The sequence below is a fragment of the Saimiri boliviensis genome, chromosome 9 (assembly GCF_048565385.1).
Source record: "Saimiri boliviensis isolate mSaiBol1 chromosome 9, mSaiBol1.pri, whole genome shotgun sequence".
Taxonomy (NCBI): Eukaryota; Metazoa; Chordata; class Mammalia; order Primates; family Cebidae; genus Saimiri; species Saimiri boliviensis.
In genome coordinates, this window is record NC_133457.1 from 100,011,386 (window position 1) to 100,037,457 (window position 26,072).

The 26,072-nt window shown below is 42.7% G+C and overlaps 1 protein-coding gene across 3 annotated transcripts in view; it reads left to right on the forward strand.

The window, feature by feature from the left end:
- PHF20 (PHD finger protein 20) overlaps positions 1–26,072 on the forward strand; it is a 178,700-nt gene that overhangs the window by 84,844 nt on the left and 67,784 nt on the right. For all 3 annotated transcript variants that reach the window (XM_039479285.2, XM_074406449.1, XM_074406448.1), the window contains exons 5-9: positions 8,830–8,909; positions 14,803–15,190; positions 22,485–22,598; positions 24,124–24,303; positions 24,804–24,983. In XM_039479285.2, coding sequence (XP_039335219.1) covers positions 8,830–8,909; positions 14,803–15,190; positions 22,485–22,598; positions 24,124–24,303; positions 24,804–24,983 — 942 coding nt within the window. The remainder of the gene's footprint in view (positions 1–8,829; positions 8,910–14,802; positions 15,191–22,484; positions 22,599–24,123; positions 24,304–24,803; positions 24,984–26,072) is intronic.

Here is a 26,072-nt window from a genome sequence, read left to right on the forward strand (position 1 = left end):
GAGATAAGGAAGACTGAGGCCTACACATGCAGATATTAGCTTTAGCTTGGCTGTTTCCTTCTATAGGGGGAAGAGGGATTGTGCTTTCCCCCACTTTTTTTTTTGGCCCAGATAGCCTTTAAAGATGTCAATGTCTGGCCAGGTGCGATGGTTCATGCCTGTAATCCCAGCCCTTTGGGGGGCCGAGGTGGCAGATCACCTGAGGTCAGGAGTTCCACTATGGTGAAACCAGAACCAGTTTCTTTTCTTTTTCTTTCTTTTTTTTTTTTTAAGAAACAAAGTCTCGCTCTGTTGCCTAGGCTGGAGTTCAGTGACTTGATCTCGGCTTGCTGCAACCTCCGCCTCTCAGATACATGGGATTCTCCTGCCTCAACCTAGCCTCCTGAGTAGCTAGGACTACAGACTACAGGTGTGTGCCACCACACCCGACTAATAATGTTTATATTTTTAGTAGAATTGGGGTTTCACCGTTTGGCCAGGCTGGTGTTGAACTCCTGACCTGGTGATCTGCCTGCCTCAGCCTCCCAAAGTGTTGGGATTACAGGTGTGAGCCTCCGTGCCTGGCTCCCAGTTTCTACTAAAAATACAAAAATTAGCCGGGCACGGTGTAGCTGGCCTGTAGTCCTAGCTATTTGAGAGGCTGAAGCAGGAGAATCACTGGAACTCAGGAGGCAGAGTTTACAGTGAGCCAAGATTGTGCCACACTGCACTCTAGCCTGGGCGACAGAGCGAAACTCTGTCTTCAAAAAGAAAAACGATGTCAGTGTGCTATGCTTCCCTTTTAGGGTGACTTGGTGGTATTGATCCCTTGGTCTGTGAGAGGCCCTGTGCTAGGTTATTTCCATTTCTTATCACATTTAGTCTTTGCACCAAATGGAAAGGTTATTGCCATTAACCCCATTCTTATTTTGCAGATGAGGAACTAAGCTCACAGGGGAAAACTGCTTGAGGTTATAAAGCGCTTGGATGGTATTGCTGAGATCTGCATGGAGGTCTGTGGTTTACTCTAGAGTCCCTGAACTGTTGTTTCCACAGTACCAGGCTAACTCTTTGGAGCAGGGTTTTCCTAAGAGGGCAGGTGTTGTCAATTAGGTCCAGGTGTTCACTGATGGAACGTGAGAGTGAATGTAGTGGTCTGTACTTTCTGAAGCTTGGTGTTGTCTTGAGAACCATGATTGAGACCCAGTTCCTGCTCAGTGATTATGAGCAATTGACTGCCTTTGCTCTGGACTCTTTTCAACCGTTAGAAGTCAAAGAGGGAATGGGAATAGATGAAAGTTGTATTGGCCACAGAACCTAAACCCAATATGTAAAATTGCTAAGAAGAAAATACTTAGTGGGAGGGAAAGGTGTTGGCTGCAGACATGTGCACATCTCCACCCCTCAATCTGTAGAAGCCTAAGGACTTCAAAAAAACTTTTTTTTTTTTTTTTTTTTTGAGATGGAGTCTTGCTCTGTCACCCAGGCTAGAGTGCAGTGGTATGGTCTCAGCTCACTGCAATCTCTGTCTCCTAGGTTCAAGCAATTCTCCTGCCTCAGCCTTCCAAGTAACTGGGATTACAAGTACCACCATCATGCTCAGCTAATTTTTGTATTTTTGTAGAGACACGGTTTCACCGTGTTGGTCAGGCTGATCTTGAACTCCTGACCTTGTGATCCATGCACCTTGCCTTCCCAGAGTGCTGGAATTATAGGCATGAGCCACCATGCACAGCCTGGCTTTTTTTTTTTTTTTTTAAAGGCTAGCTTTTAAAAAATGTCTTACACCTGTCATCCCAGCACTTTGGGAGGAGGCTGAAGTGGGCTGATCACCTGAGGTCAGGAGTTCGAGACCAGCCTGACCAACGTGGAGAAACCCTATCTCTACTAAAAATACAAAATTAGCCAGGCATAGTGGTGCACGCCTGGACTCCCAGCTACTCAGGAGGCTGAGGCAGGAGAATTGCTTGAACTCAGGAGGTGGAGGTTGTGGTGAGCCGAGATCGCGCCATTGCACTCCAGCCTGAGCAACAGAGTAAAACTCTGTCTCAAAAACAAACAAACAAAAAAAACAAAAAACAACTAGTCAAAAGCAGTCGTGAGAAGGAGGGAAAGAGTATAACAAGAAGTTCGATCTGTAACTATAACTGTGAACAATCAACTGAGATAACTCACTACTTTCAGTCTGAGAAAACATGTTTGAAAACCCTCCATTTTCCATCTGTGGCATTCTGGAATAATCTGACTTCTAAAGAGTGGATGAGATAGAAAAGAAGCCCTGGACGCTGAGCACGATGGCTCACATCTGGAATTCCAGTGCTTTAGGAAGCCGAGGTGGCAGGATTGTTTGAGGCCAGGAGTTCGAGACCAGCCTGGGTAGCATAGACCCCCATGCCCCACTATCTCTACAAAAAATTAAAAAAAAAAAAAAGGTTGGACATGTTGGTGCATGCCTGTAGTCCCAGCCACTTGTGAGGCAGAGGCAGTAGGATTGCTTGAGCCCAAGAGTTTGAAGCTGCAGTGAGCTAGGATCATACCACTGCACTCCAGGCTGGGTGATAAAGATCTTGTTTCTAAAAAAAAAAAGGCGGCCCTGGAGTATTATTTGTGGTAGATTTCATGAGAAACAGAAATCTGTCCAATCCAAAATCACCAATGTATTATCCCTATGTCGTTGGTCCTAGAGAATATGAACTTGTTATGCATCTCTAGTTTTGTTCTTAGAACCCTTCTATTACTGACTGCTATGAGATTGTCAGCGATGCTGAGTCCTTAACCTTCAGAGGGGCAAGACCAGGAAGCATTGTTTCATCTTTAAGGACGAAAGCTACTTAAGAGTCTGAGGCAGGTAGCCCTTATGTCATGTAAGAGGAGATACAGGAGGATACATTTATTTTGAGTTCTTTCATTTACATGTTGTTTGTTAGGTAGTGTTTGTGGCCACAGGAGAACTCTATTATTAGCCACCTAAGGGAGGATTCCATGGGAAGACAAATCTTTTAGTAATACACATGAAACCATTAAAGTAAAATTTTGGCTTCTCTTGTCCATTATTCTCTCTGATTTATTGAAGCCCGAGTTAGGCTGTGTTTAGCATGATTAAAGGAGAAAGTTTCAAGATGATCCTTTGTAGTCCCTTGGAAGTTAAAAGGATCAAGACTGAGATATATCTAAAGATAGTTGTCCCTTAGCACCTTTGGCCATAGTTTGGGCCATTTCAGAGTGGCTGGTGCTGCTCTGGGTCTATGGTTTGGAATTAGGCTGAGGAGCTTAAGCAGTACGCAGTGTGGAGTGGTGGGAAAAAAAATGGTCTCAGGTCAGTAGACAGGCTTGGATTCCAGTGATAGCTGTCTCAGACTTAATTGTGGAACTTAGGTTCCTTTTATGTAAGTCCTTCCGGAATCTGCCATTAGGAGTAAGCTTCAAAATTAACCCCAAGTAGCTGAAAATGTTGGACTGTTAGGTAACATTACTTAATATTGCCTTTTTGATGTTGGAAATGACAGTAAAAATGATATTCATTTTGATGTAACTGCTACTGAACTAACTTTGTTAATAAAATAGTTGGAAATATAATCTTGGGTGGCTTGTAGTCTTGGGTGACTTGTTGGCACACCTAATATTTAAGATTTCAAGATAACTGGAGTCTTACAACTCCCATCCCCCGACCTCCATCCCCAGACTGGCCAGAGCAACACCATGATTGCTTGAGAAAGGTCTGTTTAGAATTCCATAGCATTGTTTATCGTAACTCCTTTGCTTGCCAACACCCACACAGTATAGGCAGGGAAAAACAGGAACCAGACCTTTGTTACAAGTACTCATAAGTCATTGCTGAGTTACCTGTGTAGATACATAATTGATTATGCTCTTATCTGTAAGTTTCTTTTATCACAGCCTGTTCATCTAATTGCTGATGTTTTAACCCAAACAGTCATAACTATATATCCTTATATCTTGTTTGCTAGCTTGTCAGGGACGGTCGGGATGGCATGTCTGCTGGGGATCTCTCGACCTGCAAGAGGGTCCCAAAATCTGGAAGAGAGTGTGCGCTTAAAGAAATAAAAGGAGGCCGGGCGCGGTGGCTCAAGCCTTAATCCCAGCACTTTGGGAGGCTGAGGCGGGTGGATCACGAGGTCAAGAGATCGAGACCATCCTGGTCAACATGGTGAAACCCCGTCTCTACTAAAAATACAAAAAAAAATTAGCTGGGCATGGTGGCGCGTGCCTGTAATCCCAGCTACTCAGGAGGCTGAGGCAGGAGAATTGCCTGAACCCAGGAGGCGGAGGTTGCAGTGAGCCGAGATTGCGCCATTGCACTCTAGCCTGGGTAACAAGAGTGAAACTCTGCCTCAAAAAAAAAAAAAATAATAATAATAAAAATAAATAAATAAAAGGAGACAGAAAGAGTGTGTGGGTCTGGAGGGCTGTGAAGGCAGTGCCTAAACAGCAAATTTATTTTTCAAAAGGCCAGGAATAAATACACTTTCTTTGCTCTGGTTTATGTCATTGCAAGAGGAAATGCAAATCTATACCTTACATGGCCTATACAATAGAGAAGTCAGATACACAATCAGTGGTTATAAAAAGTAATAGAATTTCCTGTGATCACAAAGCTTATTTACATCCAGACATTATTCCTCATGGCTGCAGGTATTTTTGGTTTGATCCTGTTTTAGGACTCACATGTGAAAAGTTTTTCTGGTTTTGCTCATCAGAATATCTTTTAACCAGATTCTCCTTTGTCTGCTCTTTACTCAACTTAACTCCCCCTATTCAGGAGTCTCTGAGTCTGGGATCAAAGCCATCCATACAGTGGCATTTGCTTTGCAAATATCCCCACAGTTAAACCATTACCTAGGGTACAAGGCAGTCATGCAAGTAAAGAAAAGGTTAAAGCTATTCTTAAAGAAAGAGTCATAAAAGTTAAGAGCAGAAGCTGGTTGCTGGTATGGTCTAGCAACACCGCATAGTTTAGGCCCAAACGATATCGTGGTTGATATTAGAAACTGATCAGTCATCGTTCAGTTCCTTCTTTCCAATAGCTTGACTGCCTCCAGCAGGAAACTGTGTTTGGGATCAAGCTCACCATATAGTGAGACCCATGCCTTTTGGGGGGGGTCTCAAACAGGCACGTTCCACACACTTGCTAGTTTCTTTTTTCTATATTTTTAATTTTTTGTGGGTACATAAGTAGGTGTGGATATTTATAAGTTACATGAGGTATTTTGATACAGGTATGTAATGTGTAATAATTGTATCAGGGTAAATGGGGGTATATATCACTCTAAGCATTTATCCTTTGTTATGAACAATCCAGTTATGCTCTTAGTTATTTTATTTATATATTTTTAAGGCAGAATTTCACTCTCTCCCTCAGGCTGGAGTGCAGTGGCATGATTTCAGCTCACTGCAACCTCCACCTCCTGGGTTCAGGTGATTCTCCTGCCTCAGCCTCCTGAGTAGCTGTGATTACATGTATCCACCAGCACAACTGGCTAATGTTTTTTGCATATTTTCAGTAGAGACAGGGTTTCACTATGTTGGCCAGGCTGGTCTCCAACTCCAGACCCCAAGTGATCCACCTACCTTGGCCTCCCAAAGTGCTGGGATTACAGGCGTGAGCCACCGTGCCTGGCTAAGTTATTTTAAAATGTACAATTATTTTTGACTAGCAAATACTAGGTCTTATTCATTCTTTCTAACTTTTTTGTACCCCTTAACCATCCACACTTTCCCCTACTCCCGCCTACTACTCTTCCCAGCCTCTGGTAACCATCCTTCCATGAGTGTCCATGAGTTCAATTGTTTTAATTTTTAGCTCCTATAAATAAGTGAGAACATCAAAGTGTGTCTATATCTTGCTAGCTAGTTTATGTGTTGATGACACCTGTGACAAATAATTTTGTAATTGCCGGGAATAAAGGTCAGTAGGTAATTACTAATTGTCTATGGCAGTGGTTCTTGGAATTTGGTGAACATTAGAATCACCTGAAGGAGTTGTTAAAACGTACATTTCAGTGTCCTGTTCCCACTTGCTGATTCAGTATATCTGAGGTGGGTCTGCCAACTTACGTTTCTAGTGAGTTCTCAGGAGTTGCTCATGCTGCTGGTCTGGGACCACACTTTGAGAAACATTGGTGTGCTCTAAGGCAGGTACTGTTTGTGGAAGAAAGTGGTATAAGATGTGGTCTGTGGCCTTTTTGAGTTGCGATCTGTACTTACATGAAGGTAGGCGTAAGTGTGAAGCTCTTTAGCTGGTGCCAAATGAGTCTAAGGAGTTCAGAACAGAGGGTAATCATTAGTAGCTGAAAAGCCAGGAAGCTTTTACAGAACTGTTGTGGGTATTTGAGCCGGAGACTTAAAGATCAGTGAATGGCACATTCCCTGAAGGAAAACGCTTTAATACAGATGTGGAGATAAAAGTGTCGCTGGCAGTTTCAATGGGTAGCTTCTAACTTTGAGTTGGTGAGTGTTGGATGCTGGTAATAAGAAATAAGGTTTGGAAAATTATTGGGCTCTGATTGTGTTGAACTTTTTGGACTTCATTTGTTACCAGTGATTAGCCATTGACTAGGCCACTGGTGGTGGAAGGGTTTAGGGAGAGAATGTGCAAAAAGGAGGGAACCAGATCGTAACTTTGTTGCTCCCAGCCCTCAGGGTTTTTTTGCAGGGGATGGGGGAATTGGTCCTAAAAAGGGAAAAACCTGTTTACTATTACTGAATCTTGACAAGATTAACTGTGATTATTATTTTAAATCCCTGGGACAAAAATGGGTGGGGCATGAATTGGTTCTAAGATGCAAAATTTGAAAGTGTTTTCGGGTGCAACTAATCAGAACTTCTGTAGTTGGACATCTTATTTGGGAACATAAGATTAGTTGAGTTTACTTAACAGCTTAAGCTTTTTTAGCAGGGAGGGATCTTTATTGAATACTTTTTTTCCTAATGGGGAAAAAATTAACAATGTAGCAGGAAAAAACTAACAATGTAGCATTTTGTGTTTTGGCCAAGTCTCTATTTTAAAACATTGTATCATGAAGATAATTCAAATGGATTTTGAGATTTGGAGATAGAGCACATCTCTAGAAACACAATACATTTATTGGAATGAATTTTTTTTTTTTTTTTTTTTTTTTTTTTTTTTTTTTTTTATATGGAGTCCTTCTCTCTAAAAGACAGAGAGCCATGATCTTCCTTTTAAAGCTTAAGAGCTACTACGGCCCCAAGCCCAGAACATAAAGATTAAATTATAAAAGTAAAAAGTTCAGCCGGGCGCGGTGGCTCAAGCCTATAATCCCAGCACTTTGGGAGGCCGAGGCGGGTGGATCACGAGGTCAAGAGATCGAGACCATCCTGGTCAACATGGTGAAACCCCGTCTCTACTAAAAATACAAAAAAAAATTAGCTGGGCATGGTGGCGCGTGCCTGTAATTCCAGCTACTCAGGAGGCTGAGGCAGGAGAATTGCCTGAACCCAGGAGGCGGAGGTTGCGGTGGGCCGAGATTGCACCATTGCACTCCAGCCTGGGTAACAAGAGCGAAACTCCGTCTCAAAAAAAAAAAAAAAAAAAGTTCACCAAGGGATAAATAAGTCCGCATGTTCCTCACATTCTTTTTGTTTGAGATGGAGTCTTGCTCTTTCGCCAGGCTAGAGTGCAGTGGCACAATCTCAGCTCACTGCAGCCTTCATCTCCCAGATTTTTTTTTTTTTTTTTTTTTTTTTTGAGACGGAGTTTCGCTCTTGTTACCCAGGCTGGAGTGCAATGGCGCGATCTCGGCTCACCGCAACCTCCGCCTCCTGGGTTCAGGCAATTCTCCTGCCTCAGCCTCCTGAGTAGCTGGGATTATAGGCACGCACCACCATGCCCAGCTAATTTTTTGTATTTTTAGTAGAGACGGGGTTTCACCATGTTGACCATGGTTGGTCTCGATCTCTCGACCTCGTGATCCACCCGCCTCGGCCTCCCAAAGTGCTGGGATTACAGGCTTGAGCCACCGCGCCTGGCCCCAGATTTAAGTGATTCTCCAGCCTTAGCCTCCTGAGTAGCTGGGACTACAGGCACAAGCCACAATGCCTGGCTAATTTTTTTTTAAATTTTCAGTCGAGATGGGGTTTCACCATGTTAGCCAGGATGGTCTTGATCTGCTAACCTCATGATCTGCCCGCCTCGGCCTCCCAAAGTTTGGGGATTACAGGCATGAGCCACCGCACCCAGGCTTTCCTCGCATTTTTTTTTTTTTTTTTTTTGAGACGGAGTTTCACCCTTGTTACCCAGGCTGGAGTGCAATGGCGCGATCTCGGCCCACCGCAACCTACACCTCCTGGGTTCAGGCAGTTCTCCTGCCTCAGCCTCCTGAGTAGCTGGGATTACAGGCACGCGCCACCATGCCCAGCTAATTTTTTGTATTTTTAGTAGAGATGGGGTTTCACCATGTTGACCAGGATGGTCTCGATCTCTTGACCTCGTGATCCACCCGCCTCGGCCTCCCAAAGTGCTGGGATTACAGGCGTGAGCCACCGTGCCTGGCCCATCCTCACATTCTCAATTGTTCTTGACAAAAAATTCAGTGCAATGTTTTTTTTTTTTTTTTCTCTTAATGAAGCATCTCTAAAAATGGGAGTTGTTTTTGATGGATTTTGATATATAGATTGAAAACTGTGTAATCTTAAGAAATGAAGGCAAGCATACTGTTATCTTGGACATAAGTAAGATTGAATATGATTCTTACACAATTTTAAACTCCTATAAGCTTACTATGTGATTGGAGATTCCTTGTGTTTATACTTTGAAAAGTTACCACTTTCATGAAACTGAGTTAAAATCATGATTATCTTCTTGAATTTTAGGTACTTACACTGTGAAATTTTATGATGGAGTAGTTCAGACTGTCAAACATATTCATGTCAAAGCTTTTTCCAAAGATCAGGTGAGAAATGTGGTTTTGTGCTTTGTATTATGAATAATGTTAACATTGTATTTTTGTTTCCTCAAATAAAGACATTACATTTATGATGGCAACTGTTTATTTTTTTCATCTGACACAATTATTTTCTGGTGAGAAAATAATACACAAGTTTTCAGAAGTTGTAAATATTTGTCTCTTTGCTGTTTCCTATTTATTTATTTATTTAGAGACAGTCCCACTCTGTCACCCAGGCTGGAGTGCAGTCCTCTGCCTCCTGGGTTCAAGCAATTCTTTTGTCTCAGCCTCCTGAGTTGCTGGGATTATAGGCATGCACCACCAGGCCCGGCTATTTTTTTTGTATTTTTAGTAGAGATTGAGATTTGATCATATTGGTCAGGCTGGTCTCGAACTCCTGACCTCAGGTGATCCCCACTGTGCCTGGCTGCTGTTTCCTTTTAATAGAGATTTTTTTCAAAAGTGCCGGATACTTGGATACCATTGCCGATATTCTGTTTTCTTCATCTTTTCTCAACAGTGTCTGGTTATTCTTTTCTTCTCTCTGTGCCCTGCCCCCCATCCCGCCACACACACACACACACACACACACACACACACACACACACTTTTCCTCTCTCTGTGCCCTGCCTCCCCCTCCCCCCACCCCCAACACACAGCTGTTAGCCATCACACAGGGAACTTACTGAATTTCTTAAGGAGACAGATCTCCAATATGTTTTCTCTCCATCTAGGTCTGTCTTTTAGCTTAGGACCGTGTCTTGGCAGTTTACAGAGCTACCATTTGGCACAGATTTAGCAGCCACTTATGTTAGATGTGCCTGGTTTGAGAATTTGGTATCCCGTTTTTCTAGTCACCATGCATTTACTTGCCTGAGCAAGGGGCCTCAGTTTTGATACTGGAAATATGGTTTGCATAGATGCCTTTGTAAACTAGAGAGGCTATCTAGAAGTGTTGCTTACTTCACGATTTTTCCCCTTTTGTCTTTTTTGTGTTTATGTTTTAATAATTGAGGGGAAAATAGAGATCAAAATTTGGATATTGGTGTTTTAAAAAATCCTTATTATTACTAATTTCACCCATTGAGACAGCTAATTTAGCAATTTAGTAAAAGATTTTATCACTGAGACATCATAACTGGTTACTCAGCTCCTTGGGTGGCAGTTGATGTGACAGTATTTGGTGATGTTATGTAACCTGTTGTGTCTTTTTTTTTTGTTTTTTGTTTTTTTTTGAGACAGAGTCTTGTTCTGTTGCCCAGATTGGAGTGCAGTGGTACAATCTTGGCCCACTGCAACTTCTCTGCCTCCCTGGTTCAAGTGATTCTCCTGCTCAGCCTCCTAGGTAGCTGAGACTACAGGTGTGTGCCACCACGCCCAGCTCATTTTTTGTATTTTAGTAGAGACAGGATTTTACCATGTTGTCTAGGCTGGTCTCAAACCCTTGAGCTCAGGCAATCTGCCCACCTCAGCCTCCCAAAATGCTAGGATTGTAGATATGAGCCACCACACCCAGCCTATTTGTAAGTTTCTAAGAATTTTTTTTTTGTTTTTTGTTTTTTGTTTCATGGAGTCTTGCTCTGTCGCCCAGGAGGGAGTGCAGTTGTGTGATCTAGGCTCACTGTAACCTCTGCCTCCCAGGTTCAAGCAATTCTCCTTTAGCCTCTTGAGTAGCTGGGACCACAGGCATGTGCCACCATGCTTGGCTAATTTTTGTATTTTCAATAGAGATGGGGGTTTCACCGTATTGGCCAGGCTGGTCTTGAACTCCTGACCTCAGGTTATCTGCCCACCTTAGCTTCCCAAAGTGCTGAGATTACAGGTGGGAGCCACCAGGCCTAGCTGCTTCAAAGGATTTTGATACATGGTACTTTTAGAGGTAACCTCAAGAATGTTTTTGCCTTTTGCTGGTTTTCTCCTTCAGAAAATTAACAAAATTATTACATAAAGCTTGGGCCCTGATGATGCTTTTTCTTTGATCACTTGTCTCTCAGGCATGTAAGGAGCCATACAGTATTCTAAAACATTGTTTTGGCCTTAAATTTTGCAGTTTTTGTGTTAGGTTTATGGAATGAGTTAATACAGAGGACAGAATTATGAACTTGTCCAGATTTGGCAGAATATATCCAGAAGCTTCCCAAGTGGAAGTTCAGGGTCCAGATAACAAATGTTTATCTGTTGACTCTGCTTTACTCAGTAAATTGATGGATAGCACTTACAGTGCTTTGGCTTGGAGGTGGGTGCCTTACCCACTGAGGATTTCTGGGTGCCATGCCTCATTTCTCATTTCCCAGTGGCCTCTGAGTGTCTAACGTTAGCCCGGTAGGCCCTTAAACACAGGCACACGGCTCCTGGACGTGGTTTCTTTTCCAAGAGGGAACAGCGGTTTGACTAGAGTTATCTCTCATGGGCAGTTTTTTTTTTTTTTTTTTTTTTTTTTGAGATGGAGTTTCGCTCTTGTTAACCCAGGCTGGAGTGCAATGGCACGATCTCGGCTCACCGCAACCTCCGCCTCCTGGGTTCAGGCAATTCTCCTGCCTCAGCCTCCTGAGTAGCTGGGATTACAGGCACACACCACCATGCCCAGCTAATTTTTTGTATTTTTAGTAGAGACGGGGTTTCACCATGTTGACCAGGCTGGTCTCGATCTCTTGACCTCGTGATCCACCCGCCTCGGCCTCCCAAAGTGCTGGGATTACAGGCTTGAGCCACCGCACCCGGCTTCTCATGGGCAGTTTTAAAGGTTTTTCTACTTACTGTTAGAATAGATTGAGATTTTTTTTTGTTCTGTAGGACTATGCTGCCCTAAATGTTTGGATAGCCTATTAGTAACACTTATAATTTTGATGTTGTAATACATGTTTGCTACAGAAAATTTGAAAAGTACAAGGCATAAAGAAATAAAAACGATAATTCCGTCAAACAGATATAAATGTTCTTAATGCTTTGGTGTATAACTTGGCTTAACAATTTGGTGTATATCTTTCTGTGTTTTTATAAAACGTGTGTGGGATGTGTGTGTGTGTGTGTGTGTGTGTATCTATTTCTTTTCAAAACTGGAGTTGTGGTACATTAAGATAGTACTGCTCTTTTCTTTTAACTAACATTTCCCCAAGTTCCTTAATATTCTGAGAATATGATTTTTAATGGCAATGTAGTATTTTGTAATACATATGTAACTGCACTTTGTGTAACCAATTCCCAAATGGTCATTAAGGATATTTGTAAATCCAGGTACACAAGTCTGATTATTCCCTTAGCTAATTTTATTTCTAGGAATTTATTCTAGTTCAAAGGTATAACCTTTTTAGTTTTAACTCAAATTGCCAACTCCTCCCCGAACTCCCAGTAAGAAGGGCGATTTCACTTTCTGTTTCTGCTGGCCGTTAACAAGAATGCCTGTTCTCAGCCGGGCGTGGTGGCTCAAGCCTGTAATCCCAGCACTTTGGGAGGCTGAGGCGGGTGGATCACGAGGTCGAGAGATCGAGACCATCCTGGTCAACATGGTGAAACCCCATCTCTACCAAAAATACAAAAAATTAGCTGGGCATGGTGGCACGTGCCTGTAATCCCAGCTACTCAGGAGGCTGAGGCAGGAGAATTGCCTGAACCCAGGAGGCGGAGGTTGCGGTGAGCCGAGATCGCGCCATTGCACTCCAGCCTGGGTAACAAGAGCGAAACTCTGTCTCAAAAAAAAAAAAAAAAGAATGCCTGTTCTCAAACCTGGCTGCTTTCAGGATAATTTTGGGGACTTGAAAAAATATTTCCTTGTTTATTATTTTTCCCAGTAGAACAAATTAAACTTTTATTATTTAGATACTCCTTCCTGCTTCCAGTGGAAACTATGTACCTGGTGTGTGCTAGGTGCTGGGGATCTCATATGAACATAGTATGGTGATCTCTGTTCTTTTGAGGTCCTAGAAGAGAGATATGTACACAAACTTAATTATAGTTTTGAAATCTTGAGTTTTCAGACCTGGCCTTATTATGAAACAGTCATATTAGAGGACGTGTGATTTTTAGTGTGAATTTTAAAGAATGTAATTTAGGGAGAATGTAACTAAGAAACAGTATTTCTTACCAATACACAAAAACTCCCAAGTAGCTCAGGAACACGGTAGGTGGCTGTTGAACTGAGCACAGCCTTTACCTAGTAGAGGAAGCAGAGACCCTGGTTCTGGGTTGGAAAAACCCAGAACTTTTATAGATTTCCTGTTCAGCTTCCAGTTATTATTTTGGGGTTTTCTCTACACAAAACATCAGCATATGCTGGCAAACTGAATCACACCTCTGAAAAGCTCTGGGTCAGTATAGTCATGCTGGAGGTAAGGACAGAGCATGAAGGCATTTTCTTAGAACACCTCTGCCAGAAAGATTGCTTTCCTGAATTTTAAGGCCAGGCGTGGTGGCTAATGCCTATAATCCCAGTACTTAGGAGGCTGAGGCAGGTGGATTGCTTGAGCCCAGGAGTTTGAGAACAGCCTGGGCAACATAGGGAGATCCTATCTCTACAAAAAATAACAGTAAAAAACTTAGTTGGGGCCGGGCGCGGTGGCTCACGCCTGTAATCCCAGCACTTTGGGAGGCTGAGGCGGGTGGATCATGAGGTTGAGAGATCAAGACCATCCTGGTCAACATGCTGAAACCCTGTCTCTACTAAAAATACAAAAAATTAGCTGGGCATGGTGGCGTGTGCCTGTAATCCCAGCTACTCAGGAGGCTGAGGCAGGAGAATTACCTGAACCCAGGAGGCGGAGGTTGCAGTGAGCCGAGATCGCGCCATTGCACTCCAGCCTGGGTAACAAGAATGAAACTCCGTCTCAAAAAAAAAAAAAAAAAAACTGGCCGGGCGCGGTGGCTCAAGCTTGTAATCCCAGCACTTTGGGAGGCCGAGGCGGGTGGATCACGAGGTCGAGAGATCGAGACCATCCTGGTCAACATGGTGAAACCCCGTCTCTACTAAAAATACAAAAAAATTAGCTGGGCATGGTGGCACGTGCCTGTAATCCCAGCTACTCGGGAGGCTGAGGCAGGAGAATTGCCTGAACCCAGGAGGCGGAGGTTGCCGTGAGCTGAGATCGCGCCATTGCACTCCAGCCTGGGTAACAAGAGTGAAACTCCATCTCAAAAAAAAAAAAAAAAAAAAAAAACTTAGCTGGACATGGTGAAACATGCCTGTGGTCCCAGCTACTCAAAAGGCTGAGGTGGGAGGATCGCCTGGGCCTGGGAGTCAAGGCTGCATGAGCCATGATTATGCCACTGCACTCCAGCCTGAGCAACTGAGAGAGAAACCTTGTCTCAGAAACACAAACAAACAAAAACCGAGTTGGCCTTGTGCGGTACCTCATGCCTGTAGTAATCCCAACGCTTTGGGAGGCTGAGGTGGGCGGATCACGAGGTCAGAAGATCAAGACCATCTTGGCCAACATGGTGAAACCCCGTCTCTACTAACATACAAAAAATTAGCCGGAAGTAATGACGCACATGTAGTTTCAGCTACTCGGGAGGCTGAGGCAGGGGAATTGCTTGAACTGGGAGGTGGAGGTTGCAGTGAGCTGAGATTGTGCCACTACACTCCAACCTGGTGACAGAGCAAGACTCCATCTCAAAAACAAAACAAAACAAAACAAAACAAAAAGAACCAGAATTTTATTTTCTAGTGACTTATTCATCGTAATAAGAGAGATTGCTCTGTCCCTGGAAGAACTGAATTGTTTTAAGTTTAAGGATTGGTTCTCAACTCAGTACAGGTGGATATTTTCAGTGGTGCTTTGTATATGTGACCTGGCATATGTCCTCTTTTAGTTTCTTTGTTTGTCTTCATAAGTTTGTAAGAAACTCCTGATTTTGTATTTGCAAGTAATCACAAAGTGTTTCATCGCTATTTTGCTCATTTTAGAATATTGTGGGTAATGCTAGGCCTAAAGAAACAGATCACAAAAGTCTTTCATCATCTCCTGATAAACGAGAGAGGTTTAAAGAACAGAGAAAAGCCACAGTGAATGTGAAGAAAGACAAAGAAGATAAACCCTTGAAGACAGAAAAGCGACCCAAGCAGCCTGATAAAGAAGGAAAGTTGATCTGTTCTGAAAAGGGGAAAGTGTCAGAGAAAAGCCTTCCCAAGAACGAGAAGGAAGACAAGGAAAATATTTCAGAAAACGACAGGGAGTATTCTGGAGAAGCCAAAGTGGATAAGAAACCTGAAAATGACATTGTGAAGAGTCCACAAGAAAACTTGAGGGAACCCAAAAGAAAACGAGGCAGACCCCCTTCCATAGCTCCTACTGGTGAGTTTTTCAAGTGGGCTCTGCAATGGGCAATGCCAGAATATTCTTCTGTGGCCCTTTGTGGTTCTTTGTAACTTGTATACTTCAATTCTTTGTTTTTGTGACTGACTTTGAATTGTCCTATGATCTGGAAACAAGTTGTGTTCATGAAGCTGAATTTAAGTGATGCATGTTTCTAAGTGAATGTAAGTTGGGAAGTGTGTTCATAACTGAGCTCCCTGAAGCACTGGTTAACTGTTGACTAGATACTTCAGCTTATTTGAGAAAACCTGATAAACCAAGGCCTTTTCCTTGTGTTTTTTCAAATGATCTCCATTTAAGTCAGCTTAATGGAACCTGGAATCAGGAAATAGTTTTAGTGAGACAGAAATGAAAGAAAAGAAGTAGTAAAAAGGTATGGGCTTCTGAAGGAGATGGGGACAAAGGAACATTGGAACTAAAATGCATGGGTACATTTTGTAATTGAGCTCCTTGGAGAGTAATTACCGATTAGAAATTTTCACAGTCTAAATAAAAAACCAAGGTGGCTAATTGGTAAGAGACAAGGTTAGAGAGTATAGATTTAGGGAAGAATGCACAGTTACTAGAAAACTTAAAATTTGGAATTATTCTAGAATAACCAAGAATGAAACAAGCCCTGATTCCTTCCTAAGCCAAACACTCGTTCTCCGGATCAATTCAGTGTCATGAAGAGTCCCCCAGGGTTTCTAGACTGAACCTGCCCATGATTAAGTATCTGGCAGTGATCTTCAGACATTCTTGATTGTGCATTCTCTATGTGTTTAGCTGACAAACTGAGAATTCCCCTAGCACGTTTTAAAGCAGTATTTATCTTTTTCTCACAATTTTAAATAGATAGCTGCAGTGGATATATTTAAGATATGAAAACGTGAAGGCTGAGTGCGTTGGTGCATGTTTGTTGTCCCAGCTACTCAGGAGGATGAAGTGGGAGGATTGCTTGAGCCCAAGAGTTCCAAACCAGGCTAGGCAATGTAGTGACACCCCATCTCAAACACACACACACACACACACACACATACACACACACACACACACACAGACGCACACGCACACACACATGCACGCGACATGTATTTTCATCAAAACTGTGGAACTACAAAGCAAGCCTTTTCATTATTCCCTAACAATGTAGAGAATGGATAACTAGTCTTCCCTATCAAATCAGCTATCAGATTTAATTTCTGTGGAAAAAAATTTAGCTTTCTTCACATAAATATATTGGTATTCATTGTAAGATAGGAAATTATATAATAGGTTGATTTGTTTCCAGATGAACTAAGGGATCTTCCCCTCTAGTGGTTGTAACTGGGATTTGCTCTCGGGAGCTGAGGTTGCTGTAATTGTCCCTAGGGCTAAATAGGGCTTAGACCTTTGCTATCCAGTATGGTAGCCGGTAGCTGCATGGTGCTATTGACTACTTGAAGTGTAACTGAATCAAGATGTGCTATAAGTGTAAGTAAACACTGGATTTCAAATACTTAGTACAAAGAATGTAACACATATCAACTTAAAATATTGAGTATGGCTGGGCATGGTGGCTCTTGCCTATAATCCCAGCACTTTGGGAGACTGAGGCGGATGGATCACTTGAGGTCAGGAGTTTGAGACCAGCCTGGCCAACATGGTGAAACCCTGTTTCTACTGGGAAAAAAAAAAAAAAAAGTTGGCCAGTCTTGGTGGGGGGTGCCTGTAATCCCAGCTACTCAGGAGGCCGAGGCAAGAGAATTGCTTGAACCGAGGAGGCAGAGGTTGCAGTGAGCTGAGATCAGGCCACCGCACTCCAGCCTGGGCAACAGTGCAAGACCCTGTCTCAAACACAAAAAAATTGATTCCATGTTGAAATGTTTTTTAAGGCTGGGTGCAGTGCCTCATCCCTGTAATCATGCCAGCACTTTGGGAGGCTAAGGAGGGAGGATCACTTGAGCCTAGGAGTTCAAGACCAGCCTTGGCAACATAGTGAGATCTCATCTCTACAAAAAATTTAAAAATTGGCTGAGAGTGGTGGCACATGCTTGTAGTCCCAGCTATTCCAGAGGCTGAGGCAGGAAGATTGCTGAGCCCAGTTTAAAAAAAAAAAAAATTAAAAAGATATTGGATTAAGGGAGAGTGGGGAGGGGTAATGTGGGGAGAAATGCCAGATATAGGTGATGGGGGGTTAGAGGCAGCAAACCAACCTGCCATATATGTACCTATGCAGCAATCCTGCCTGATCTGCACATGTACCCCAGAGCCTAAAGTTAAAAAAAAAGTATTGGGTTAAATAAGTTATATTATTTAAATTAACATTTTAAACATTTTTTGTTTTTTAGACAGGGTCTTACTCTGTTACCTAGGCTGGAGTGCAACGGTGTGATTGTGGCTTACTCCATTCTCTACCTCCTGGGCTCAAGTGATCCTCCTGCCTCAGCCTCTCCAGGAGCTGGGACTACAGGGACATGCCACCATGCCCAACTAATTTATTTTTTGTAGAGACAGGGTTTCACTTTGTTGCCCAGGTTTGTCTCAATCTCCTGGCCTCAAGCAATCTTCCTGCCTTGGCCTTTGAAAGTGCTGAAATTACAGGTGTAAGCCACCATTCCTGGCACTTAAAAATCAAACCCTCTTATGTGGTTAGTGAAAGATTTTAAATTGTTGGTGCAGGGTAGCTTAGGAATTTGAGAGCAGGCTGGCCAACATGGTGAAACCCCGTTGCTACTAAAAATACAAAAATTGGCTAGGTGCAGTGGCTCACGCCTGTAATCCCAGCATTTTGGGGCCAAGGTAGGCGGATCACCTGAGGTCAGGAGTTTGAGATAGCCTGCTTAACATGGTGAAATTCTGTCTGTTCTAGAAACGCAAAAATTAGATGAGCATGGTGGCTCATAATCCCACCTACTTGGGAGGGTGAGACAGGAGAATCTGTTGAACCTAGCAGGCAGAGGTTGTAGTGAGCCAGGATTGTACCACTGCACTCCAGCCTGGGTGACAGTGTGAGACTCCATCTCAAAAAAAAAAAAAAAAAAAAAAAAAAATTACATGTGGCTTGCCCTCTTAGTATATTTCCATTGAACAGTACTGGCTTTATGCTCACTGGCTTTCTCAATAGAGATCTGAGAGAGAAGCCATGATGCCCAAGGCATCCTTAATATGTGATGGATTGACTTTAGTGCATTGAGATTAGAACTAGTTGTATACTACCCTTAGGAAAACAGAGAAAATATCTCTCTGTTCAGATGAGGGACACCAGTTGAGAAAATCTGGGTTTTAAACCTCGAGGCAGAACACCATAGAGTACCATGTTAAGATGTGGGATGTGTGAGAGGCAGGCCCTTTTATGTAAAGTGAAGGGCAGTTAAAGGCAGTTATACAAGGAGAGGTGGAAAATGTAAACTGGCAGAAATCTGTCATGTCCTTAGCTCAGTTAAGGAAAGTATGTGTGAGACCTGAATGTTTTGAAACTGATTCCCCTTTAGCTATTTATGCCCTGGCTATAACCTCCAAAAAGTATGTACAGGAGTAGTTGTACCCCAACAAGCAGACTATTCCTTTGAAGCCACATGACTCCATTGAGATAAGAGAAAGGACATTAAAAAAAAATAAGTGTAGGATTTCATAGTGAGTAGGATAATTTTAATATAAAAAGGGTATTTTCCAACTTTACGGTGAATCCTCACCCAAGGTACTTGTAAAAACAGATTCCAGCCATGCCTTAGTCCTTTCCAGTCAGACTGTCTGGGTGGAAACCTGGGAATATGAATTGTTAATAAGCTTCCCAGGTGACTTACACTGTAAGAGGAGTTTGGGAAAAACTCAAGTTCTGTCTAGTGAGGCCATTTCTGTATGATATCAAAGGGAAGAAGACTTGCCAAGTATCCCATTTATTGTTCGAATCCCCTTAAAACATTATTTGGAATAAGGTCATTGACTTGTAGAGCCTTCCTTGAGCACTCTAGGTTGTATAGACTTGATTGGGAACAGTATCTAAGCTACTTAGAGAGGATTGTTTGTATTTATTTGTTTATTTTTGAGATGGAGTCTTAATCTGTCTCCCAGGCTAGAGTGCATGATCTTGGCTCACTGCAACCTCTGCCTCCTGGGTTCAAGCGATTCTTGTGCCTCAGCTTCCCGAGTAGCTGGGACTACAGCGTGTGCCACCACGCCCAGCTAAGTTTTTGCATTTTTATTAGAGATGGGGTTTCACCCTGTTGGCCAGCCTGGTCTTGAACTCCTGATCTCAGGTGATCTGCCCACCTCGGCCTCCCAAAGTGCTGGGTTTGGAGACGTGAGCTACCACTCCCAACATGTTTGTATTTATCTTTAACTTGGAATGTATGAGATCTCCAAGTTCTGCCAGTTCGAACAAAATAATATTGGCACTTTGGGAAGCTTGAACACAGGAAGAACCAAGGAGTTCAATGGTCTCCTCTAGTTTGCCTCCACACACTTCAGGCCTGTGTCTTGTTGAGCCATTTAATTGACCTGAAGCTACAGGTCTTAGACGAGTCTTTTCTAAGTCTCTCTTTCCCTCTCCTCATCTTTCTCCATTCCTTTACTCTTTTCTTCCCATTTACTTATCTTCCTCCCTCTTCCTTTACTCCTTCCTCTTCTTTCTCCTCCTTTTGCCCTTCCTGAGACCCCTTAGCCCTGCCTTCCTACCCAACTTCCCAGTTTCTTTCTTCTGCTTGCCTTTTTGATTCTCATTTTTTCTGATTTGGTGAGAGCTTCTTAAGTGGTAGGTTAAAACTAAATAGTAAGAGCCAGGCACAGTGGTTCACTCCTGTAATCCCAGCACTGTGGGAGGTCAAGGTGGGCAGATCACCTGAGGCCCAGAGTTCAAGACCAGCCTGACCAACGTGGAGAAACCCCATCTCTACTAAAAATCTAAAAATACAAAATTAGCTGGGCTTGGTGATGCATGCCTGTAATCCCAGCTACTGGGGAGGCTGAGGCAGCAGAATCGCTTGAACCCGGGAAGGGGAGGTTGCGGTGAGCCAGATTGCGGCACTGCACTCCAGCCTGGGCAACAAGAGCAAAACTCCGTCTCCAAAAAAAAAAAAAAAACAAAAAAAAAAACCAGGCACGCCAAGCACGGTGGCTTACACCTGTAATCCCAGTGCTTTGGGAGGCCGAGGTGGGTGGATCATAAGGTCAGGAGTTCGAGAGCAGCCTGGCCGAGATTGTGAAACCCTGTCTCTACTAAAAACACACAAAAAATTAGCATGGTTCCACATGCCTATAGTCCCAGCTACTTGGGAGGCTAAGGCAGAAGAATTGCTGGAATCCAGGAGGTGGAAGTTGCAGTGAGCCAAGATCGTGCCACTGCGCTCAACCTGGGTAACAGAGTGAGACTCCGTCCCCCCCAAAAAAAAAAGCCAGGCTGGGTGGCTCACACCTGTAATCCCAGCACTTTGGGACGCCAAGGTGGGTGGATCACTTGAGGTCAGGAGTTCAAGATCAGCCTGACCAACATGGCAAAACCCAGTTTCTACTAAAATAAGTAAATAAAATAAAACAAAATAAAAAATCCAAACTAAATAGTAAGTACTATGCCAGGTGTGTGGCTCACACCTGTAATCTTAACATTTTAGGAGGCCAAGGTGGGCGGGTCACTTGAGGTCAGGAGTTTGAGACCAACTTGGCCAACATAGTGAAATCCCATCTCTACTAAAAAAAAAAATAAAAAAAAAAAAAATAATAATAATAACAATTAGCCAGGTGTGCTGGCAGGTGCCTATAATCCCAGCTTCAGGGAAGGCTGAGGCAGGAGAATCTCTTGAACCCAGGAGGCAGAGGTTGCGGTGAGCCGAGATTGTGTCACTGCACTCCAGCCTGGTCAAAAGAGCAAGACTTCATCTCAAAAAAACAAGCAAACAAACAAATGAAAAACTAAATAGTAAATACTCTCCAAAGGCTTAGTGTCTGTACTGCTAAATTATGTCAGCTGGGTTTGCTGGTGACTAGCAGCCTTGCCTGGAACATACACTGTTGGGTAGCATAGTCTCCCCAAAACTTTTTTAGGGTTGTGTTTAAGAAAATACAAATTCTCAGCCGGGCGTGGTGGCTGACGCCTGTGATCTCACCACTTTGGGAGGCTGAGGTGGGTGGATCACCTGAGGTCAGGAGTTCGAGACCAGTGTGGCCCACATAGTGAAGCCCTGTCTCTACTAAAAATAAAAAAAAAATTAGCTGGGTGTGGTGGCGGGTGCCTGTAATTTCAGATACGAGGGAAACTGAGGCAGGAGAATCATTTGAACCCAGTAGATGAAGGTTGCAGTGAGCTGAGATCACACCATTGCGTTCCATTCTGGGCATGAAGAATAAAACTCTGCCTCAAGAAAAAAAAGAAAAAGAAAAAGAAAGAAAATACAGATTATCGGCTGGGCCTGGTGGCTGATGCCTGTAATGCCAGAATTTTGGGAGGCCAAGGTGGCTGATCACCTAAGGTCCAGAGTTTGAGATCAGCCTGACCAACATGGGGAAGCTCTGACTCTACTAAAAATACAAAAATTAGCCAGGTGAGGTGGCGGATGCCTGTAATCCCAGCTCCTCAGGAGGCTGAGGCAAGAGAATGGCTTGAACCTGAGAGGCAGAGTTTGCAGTGAGCCGAGATTGTGCCACTGCATTTCAGCCTGGGTGACAGGGAGAGACTCTGCCTCTTAAAAAAAAAAAAAAAGAATAAAAATTCTCTTAGACATTTTACTTGTACCCTCAAAAGTAGGCCCAATGGCATGGTGGCTTACATCTGTAATCCCAGTACTTTGAGAGGCTGAGGCGGGTGGATCACCTGATGCTGAGAGTTTGAGACCAGCCTGAACAACATGGAGAAACCCTGTCTCTACTAAAAATACAAAATTAGCCAGGCATGGTGGCGCATGCTTGTAATTCCAGCTACTCAGGAGGCTGAGGTAGGAGAATCGCTTGAACCCGGGAGGCGAAGGTTGCAGTGACCCAAGATGGTGCCATTGCACTCCAGCCTGGGCAACAAGAGCGAAACTCCATCTTAAAAAAAAAAAATAGTACCAGTGCTTAGATAATTAATGTAGCAAGTGGAGGTTGAAAACTGGAGCTGGATCATAGAAAAGATTCAGGAGGTCAATTGCAAGGTATCACCATCTCCTATAAGGAAGTAATTTACTCATTTTACTTTTTTTATTTTAAGTAAGAATGCCCTTTTGATGTTCTGTTTATAATGCAGTGATTTCTATGTATATGTATGTTTTGTTTATATATAAAAATGACAGATTGGACACGAAGAAATTACATATTTTTTTGTGTGGTTTTATAAACATTGTAGCTGTGGATTCAAACTCTCAAACTTTGCAACCGATAACATTGGAATTGAGAAGACGGAAAATATCAAAAGGATGTGAAGTCCCATTAAAACGTCCTCGGGTTGACAAAAATTCATGTGAGTCTCCAGTTTGTTTATGTGTGGCTAGAATTTGACATTGGGTCAACCTCCTCTCTATTCATCCTGCCCCTATTCCCTATAGGCTCCAATGTTTGTCTCTGGTCACAAAAGGTAATGTGAGTGGGATGCATTTGGATTAGAAGGAGTTTTTGCTATAAGAAAAAGAAATCCCAAAACATAAACTACTAATGTTGAATTCTGTGGTATCAACTCCATATCCATAAATTACATTTGATTTGGATGCCACTGGAAATTTAATGGCTTAGGAAGGGATGGGTTTCACATATGCAGAGTGAAACTTTAAAAATACTATTTATTAGGCTGGGTGCAGTGGCTCACGCCTGTAATCCCAACACTTTGGGAGGCTGAGGCGGGTTGATCACAAGGTCAGGAGTTCGAGACCAGCCTGGCCAACATGATGAAACCCTGTCTCTATTGAAAAAAAAATACTACTTACCAGCCGGGCACCATGGCTCATGCCTGGAATCCCAGCAGTTTGGGAGGCTGAGGCGGATGGATCATCTGAGGTCAGGAGTTTGAGACTAGCCTAGCCAACATGGTGAAACCATGTCTCTACTAAAAATACAAAAATTAGCTGAGTGTTGTGGTAGACACCTGAAATCCCAGCTACTTGGGAGGCTGAGGCAGGAGAATTGCTTGAACCTGGGAGGTGGAAGTTGCAGTGAACCAAGATTGCGCCATGCCCTCCAGCCTGGGTGACAGAGTGAGACTCTGTCTCAAAAAAGAAATAAAAAATAAAATACTATTTATTGGGCCGGGCGCGGTGGCTCAAGCCTGTAATCCCGGCACTTTGGGAGGCCGAAGCGAGTGGATCACGAGGTCAAGAGATCGAGACCATCCTGGTCAACATGGTGAAACCCCGTCTCTACTAAAAATACAAAAAATGAGCTGGGCATGGTGGCGTGTGCCTGTAATCCCAGCCACTCAGGAGGCTGAGGCAGGAGAATTGCCTGAACCCAGGAGGTGGAGGTTGCAGTGAGCCAAGATCGCGCCATTGCACTCCAGCCTGGGTAACGAGCGAAACTCCGTCTCAAAAAAAAAAAAAAAAAAAAAAAAAATATATATATATATATATATATATATATATATATATACTATTTATTGATTTGTATAAATAAATTTAAATTTCAGAAGTACCCTGTTGGCTCCAAAAAGGATTTGTGATGGCTCTAAGTAAGGCTCTTATAAACTTTATTGACTTTGGAAGTTAGTACATTTGGGAAGCCCCAAAATAGAACATAGTTGTCAGGACTGGGACATGACCTGGCACATGTTTTCAGATCATGAATCCTTAAAGAAGTGAAATTCTATCCTGGCAGGGAGGGTTTGCCCTTACTTAAAACTGTAAACTAGGAAAGGGTGTTTTCTTTTATCTCTACTCTAACATTCCAGGAGTCTCTCTGTAAAGTCCTTATAGAGACATCCAGCCCAGAAATCTGTAGTAGCAGAGTTATTTCTTCTTGTTGGTCTCTTGACTACAACTCTCTTAATGGTTTAATAGCCCAGGAAAAGTCAAAAAACTACTCGGAAAACACTGACAAAGACTTATCGAGGAGACGTTCCTCCAGGCTGTCCACTAATGGTACCCATGAGATCCTAGATCCTGACTTGGTTGTATCAGATTTGGTTGATACGGATCCTTTGCAAGACACGTTGTCTAGTACCAAGGAATCTGAAAAAGGTGAGTCAGTCTGTTCAGGAATTGTCTTGCCAACCTGGTGCTTATTTAGTGAGAATCAATCTCAGTCATTGTGTTCTGCCTTCCACAAGTAGTAAATTGTCTTGAAATCAAACTATTGAATGCACTACAGTGTTTTTATAATGTATTGCTCTTCACTGATGATTTATTCATTAGACGTACTTTCTGGATTCATTTGTGGTTGGTTTTGCTTGTCTATGGGTCAGTGTTGGCCTGGCGGTACACTGAAGAGCCCTGCTTCTCTCTCTCTGCTGCCATCTCATTTGTGCCTTTGTGTTTATACTTCCAGCAATTTCTCCTTTCACTTTTTGAGAGGCTCACAGGCTAGCCTGTATCTACTGGAACCTGTGAATGTATATTTTTATGTTTTAGATTAATTCTTTTCTCTAAAAAGTCTGTGGCTTTTGTAGACTGTTGTAGGACTTTCGGTTCCAGAATTACATACATGTATATGTTTCTCCAAACTTTTTTTTTCCTTCTAGGTCAATTGAAGTCTGCTTTGGAGGCTGGCCAGGTCTCATCTACGCAGACTTGCCATTCCTTTGGGGATGGATCTGGGGCTGCAGGCTTGGAGTTGAACTGTCCGTCAGTGGGAGAAAACACTATGAAAACGGAACCGACCTCTCCCCTTGTGGAATTACAAGATAATTCAACTGTGGAAGGTTCATATTTAGAGTTAAATTAATCCTCTTTTTTCACACACTTTTGCCTATGCTTTAATTGTGAACCAAAAACAAAAAATTGACTGTTCTGTTGATGTTTTTTCACCTTTTATTAATAACATTCCCTTATCATTTTAAAGTTATGCTCCTTTCATTTCTGATTTTGATAATTTGTGTTCCCTCTCTTAGTATGACTAGGGCTTTATCTATTTTGTTTTTAAAGAACTGACCTTTTACTTTAATTTTATTGTCTTTTTAAATATCTTTGATTTCTATTTTGATCTTTCTTTTTTCCTTCAACTTTTTCTAGAACTTTAGCTAATTGATTTTAGATCTTTCTTCTTTTTTTTTTCTTTACCTGAGGAAAAGATCTTTCTTCCTGATATGAACATTTAAAGTTATACATTTCTGGCTGGGCGCAGTGGCTCATGCCTGTAATCCCAGCACTTTGGGAGGCTGAGGTGGGTGGATTGCCTGAGGTCGGGAGTTTGAGACCAGCCTGGGCAACATGGTGAAACCCCATCTCTAGTAAAAATACAAAAATTAGCCAGGCATGGTGGCAGGTGCCTATAATCCCAGCTACTTGGGAAGCTGAGGCAGAAGAATCACTTGAACCCGGGAGGCAGAGGTTGCAATGAGCTGAGACAGCACCGTTGCACTCCAGCCTGGGTAACAGAGTGAGACTCTGTCTCAAAAAATAAATAAATAAATACAAATAAAAATAAAGTTATAAATTTCCTACTGAGCACTGCTTTAGCAGCATCCTATAAATTTGGGTATGTTGTGTTTCTGTTTTTGTTCAGTTTAATCTATCTTGTGATTTATTTGTTGACCGTGGGTTGCTGGTCAACAAATAAAGAAAGTATGTTGTTTTAGTTTCAAGTATTTTATGTTGCTATTGATTTCTAATGTAATTTTACTGTGATCAGAGAACATACTCTGTAGGATTTCAGTCTTTTTACATTTGTTGAGATTTAATTTATGGTCCAGCATAAGCTCTGTCCTGGTGAATGTTCCATATGCACTTGAAAAGAATATCTATTTTACCATTGTTGTATGTTTGTTTTGTATCTGCGAATTAGATCAAGG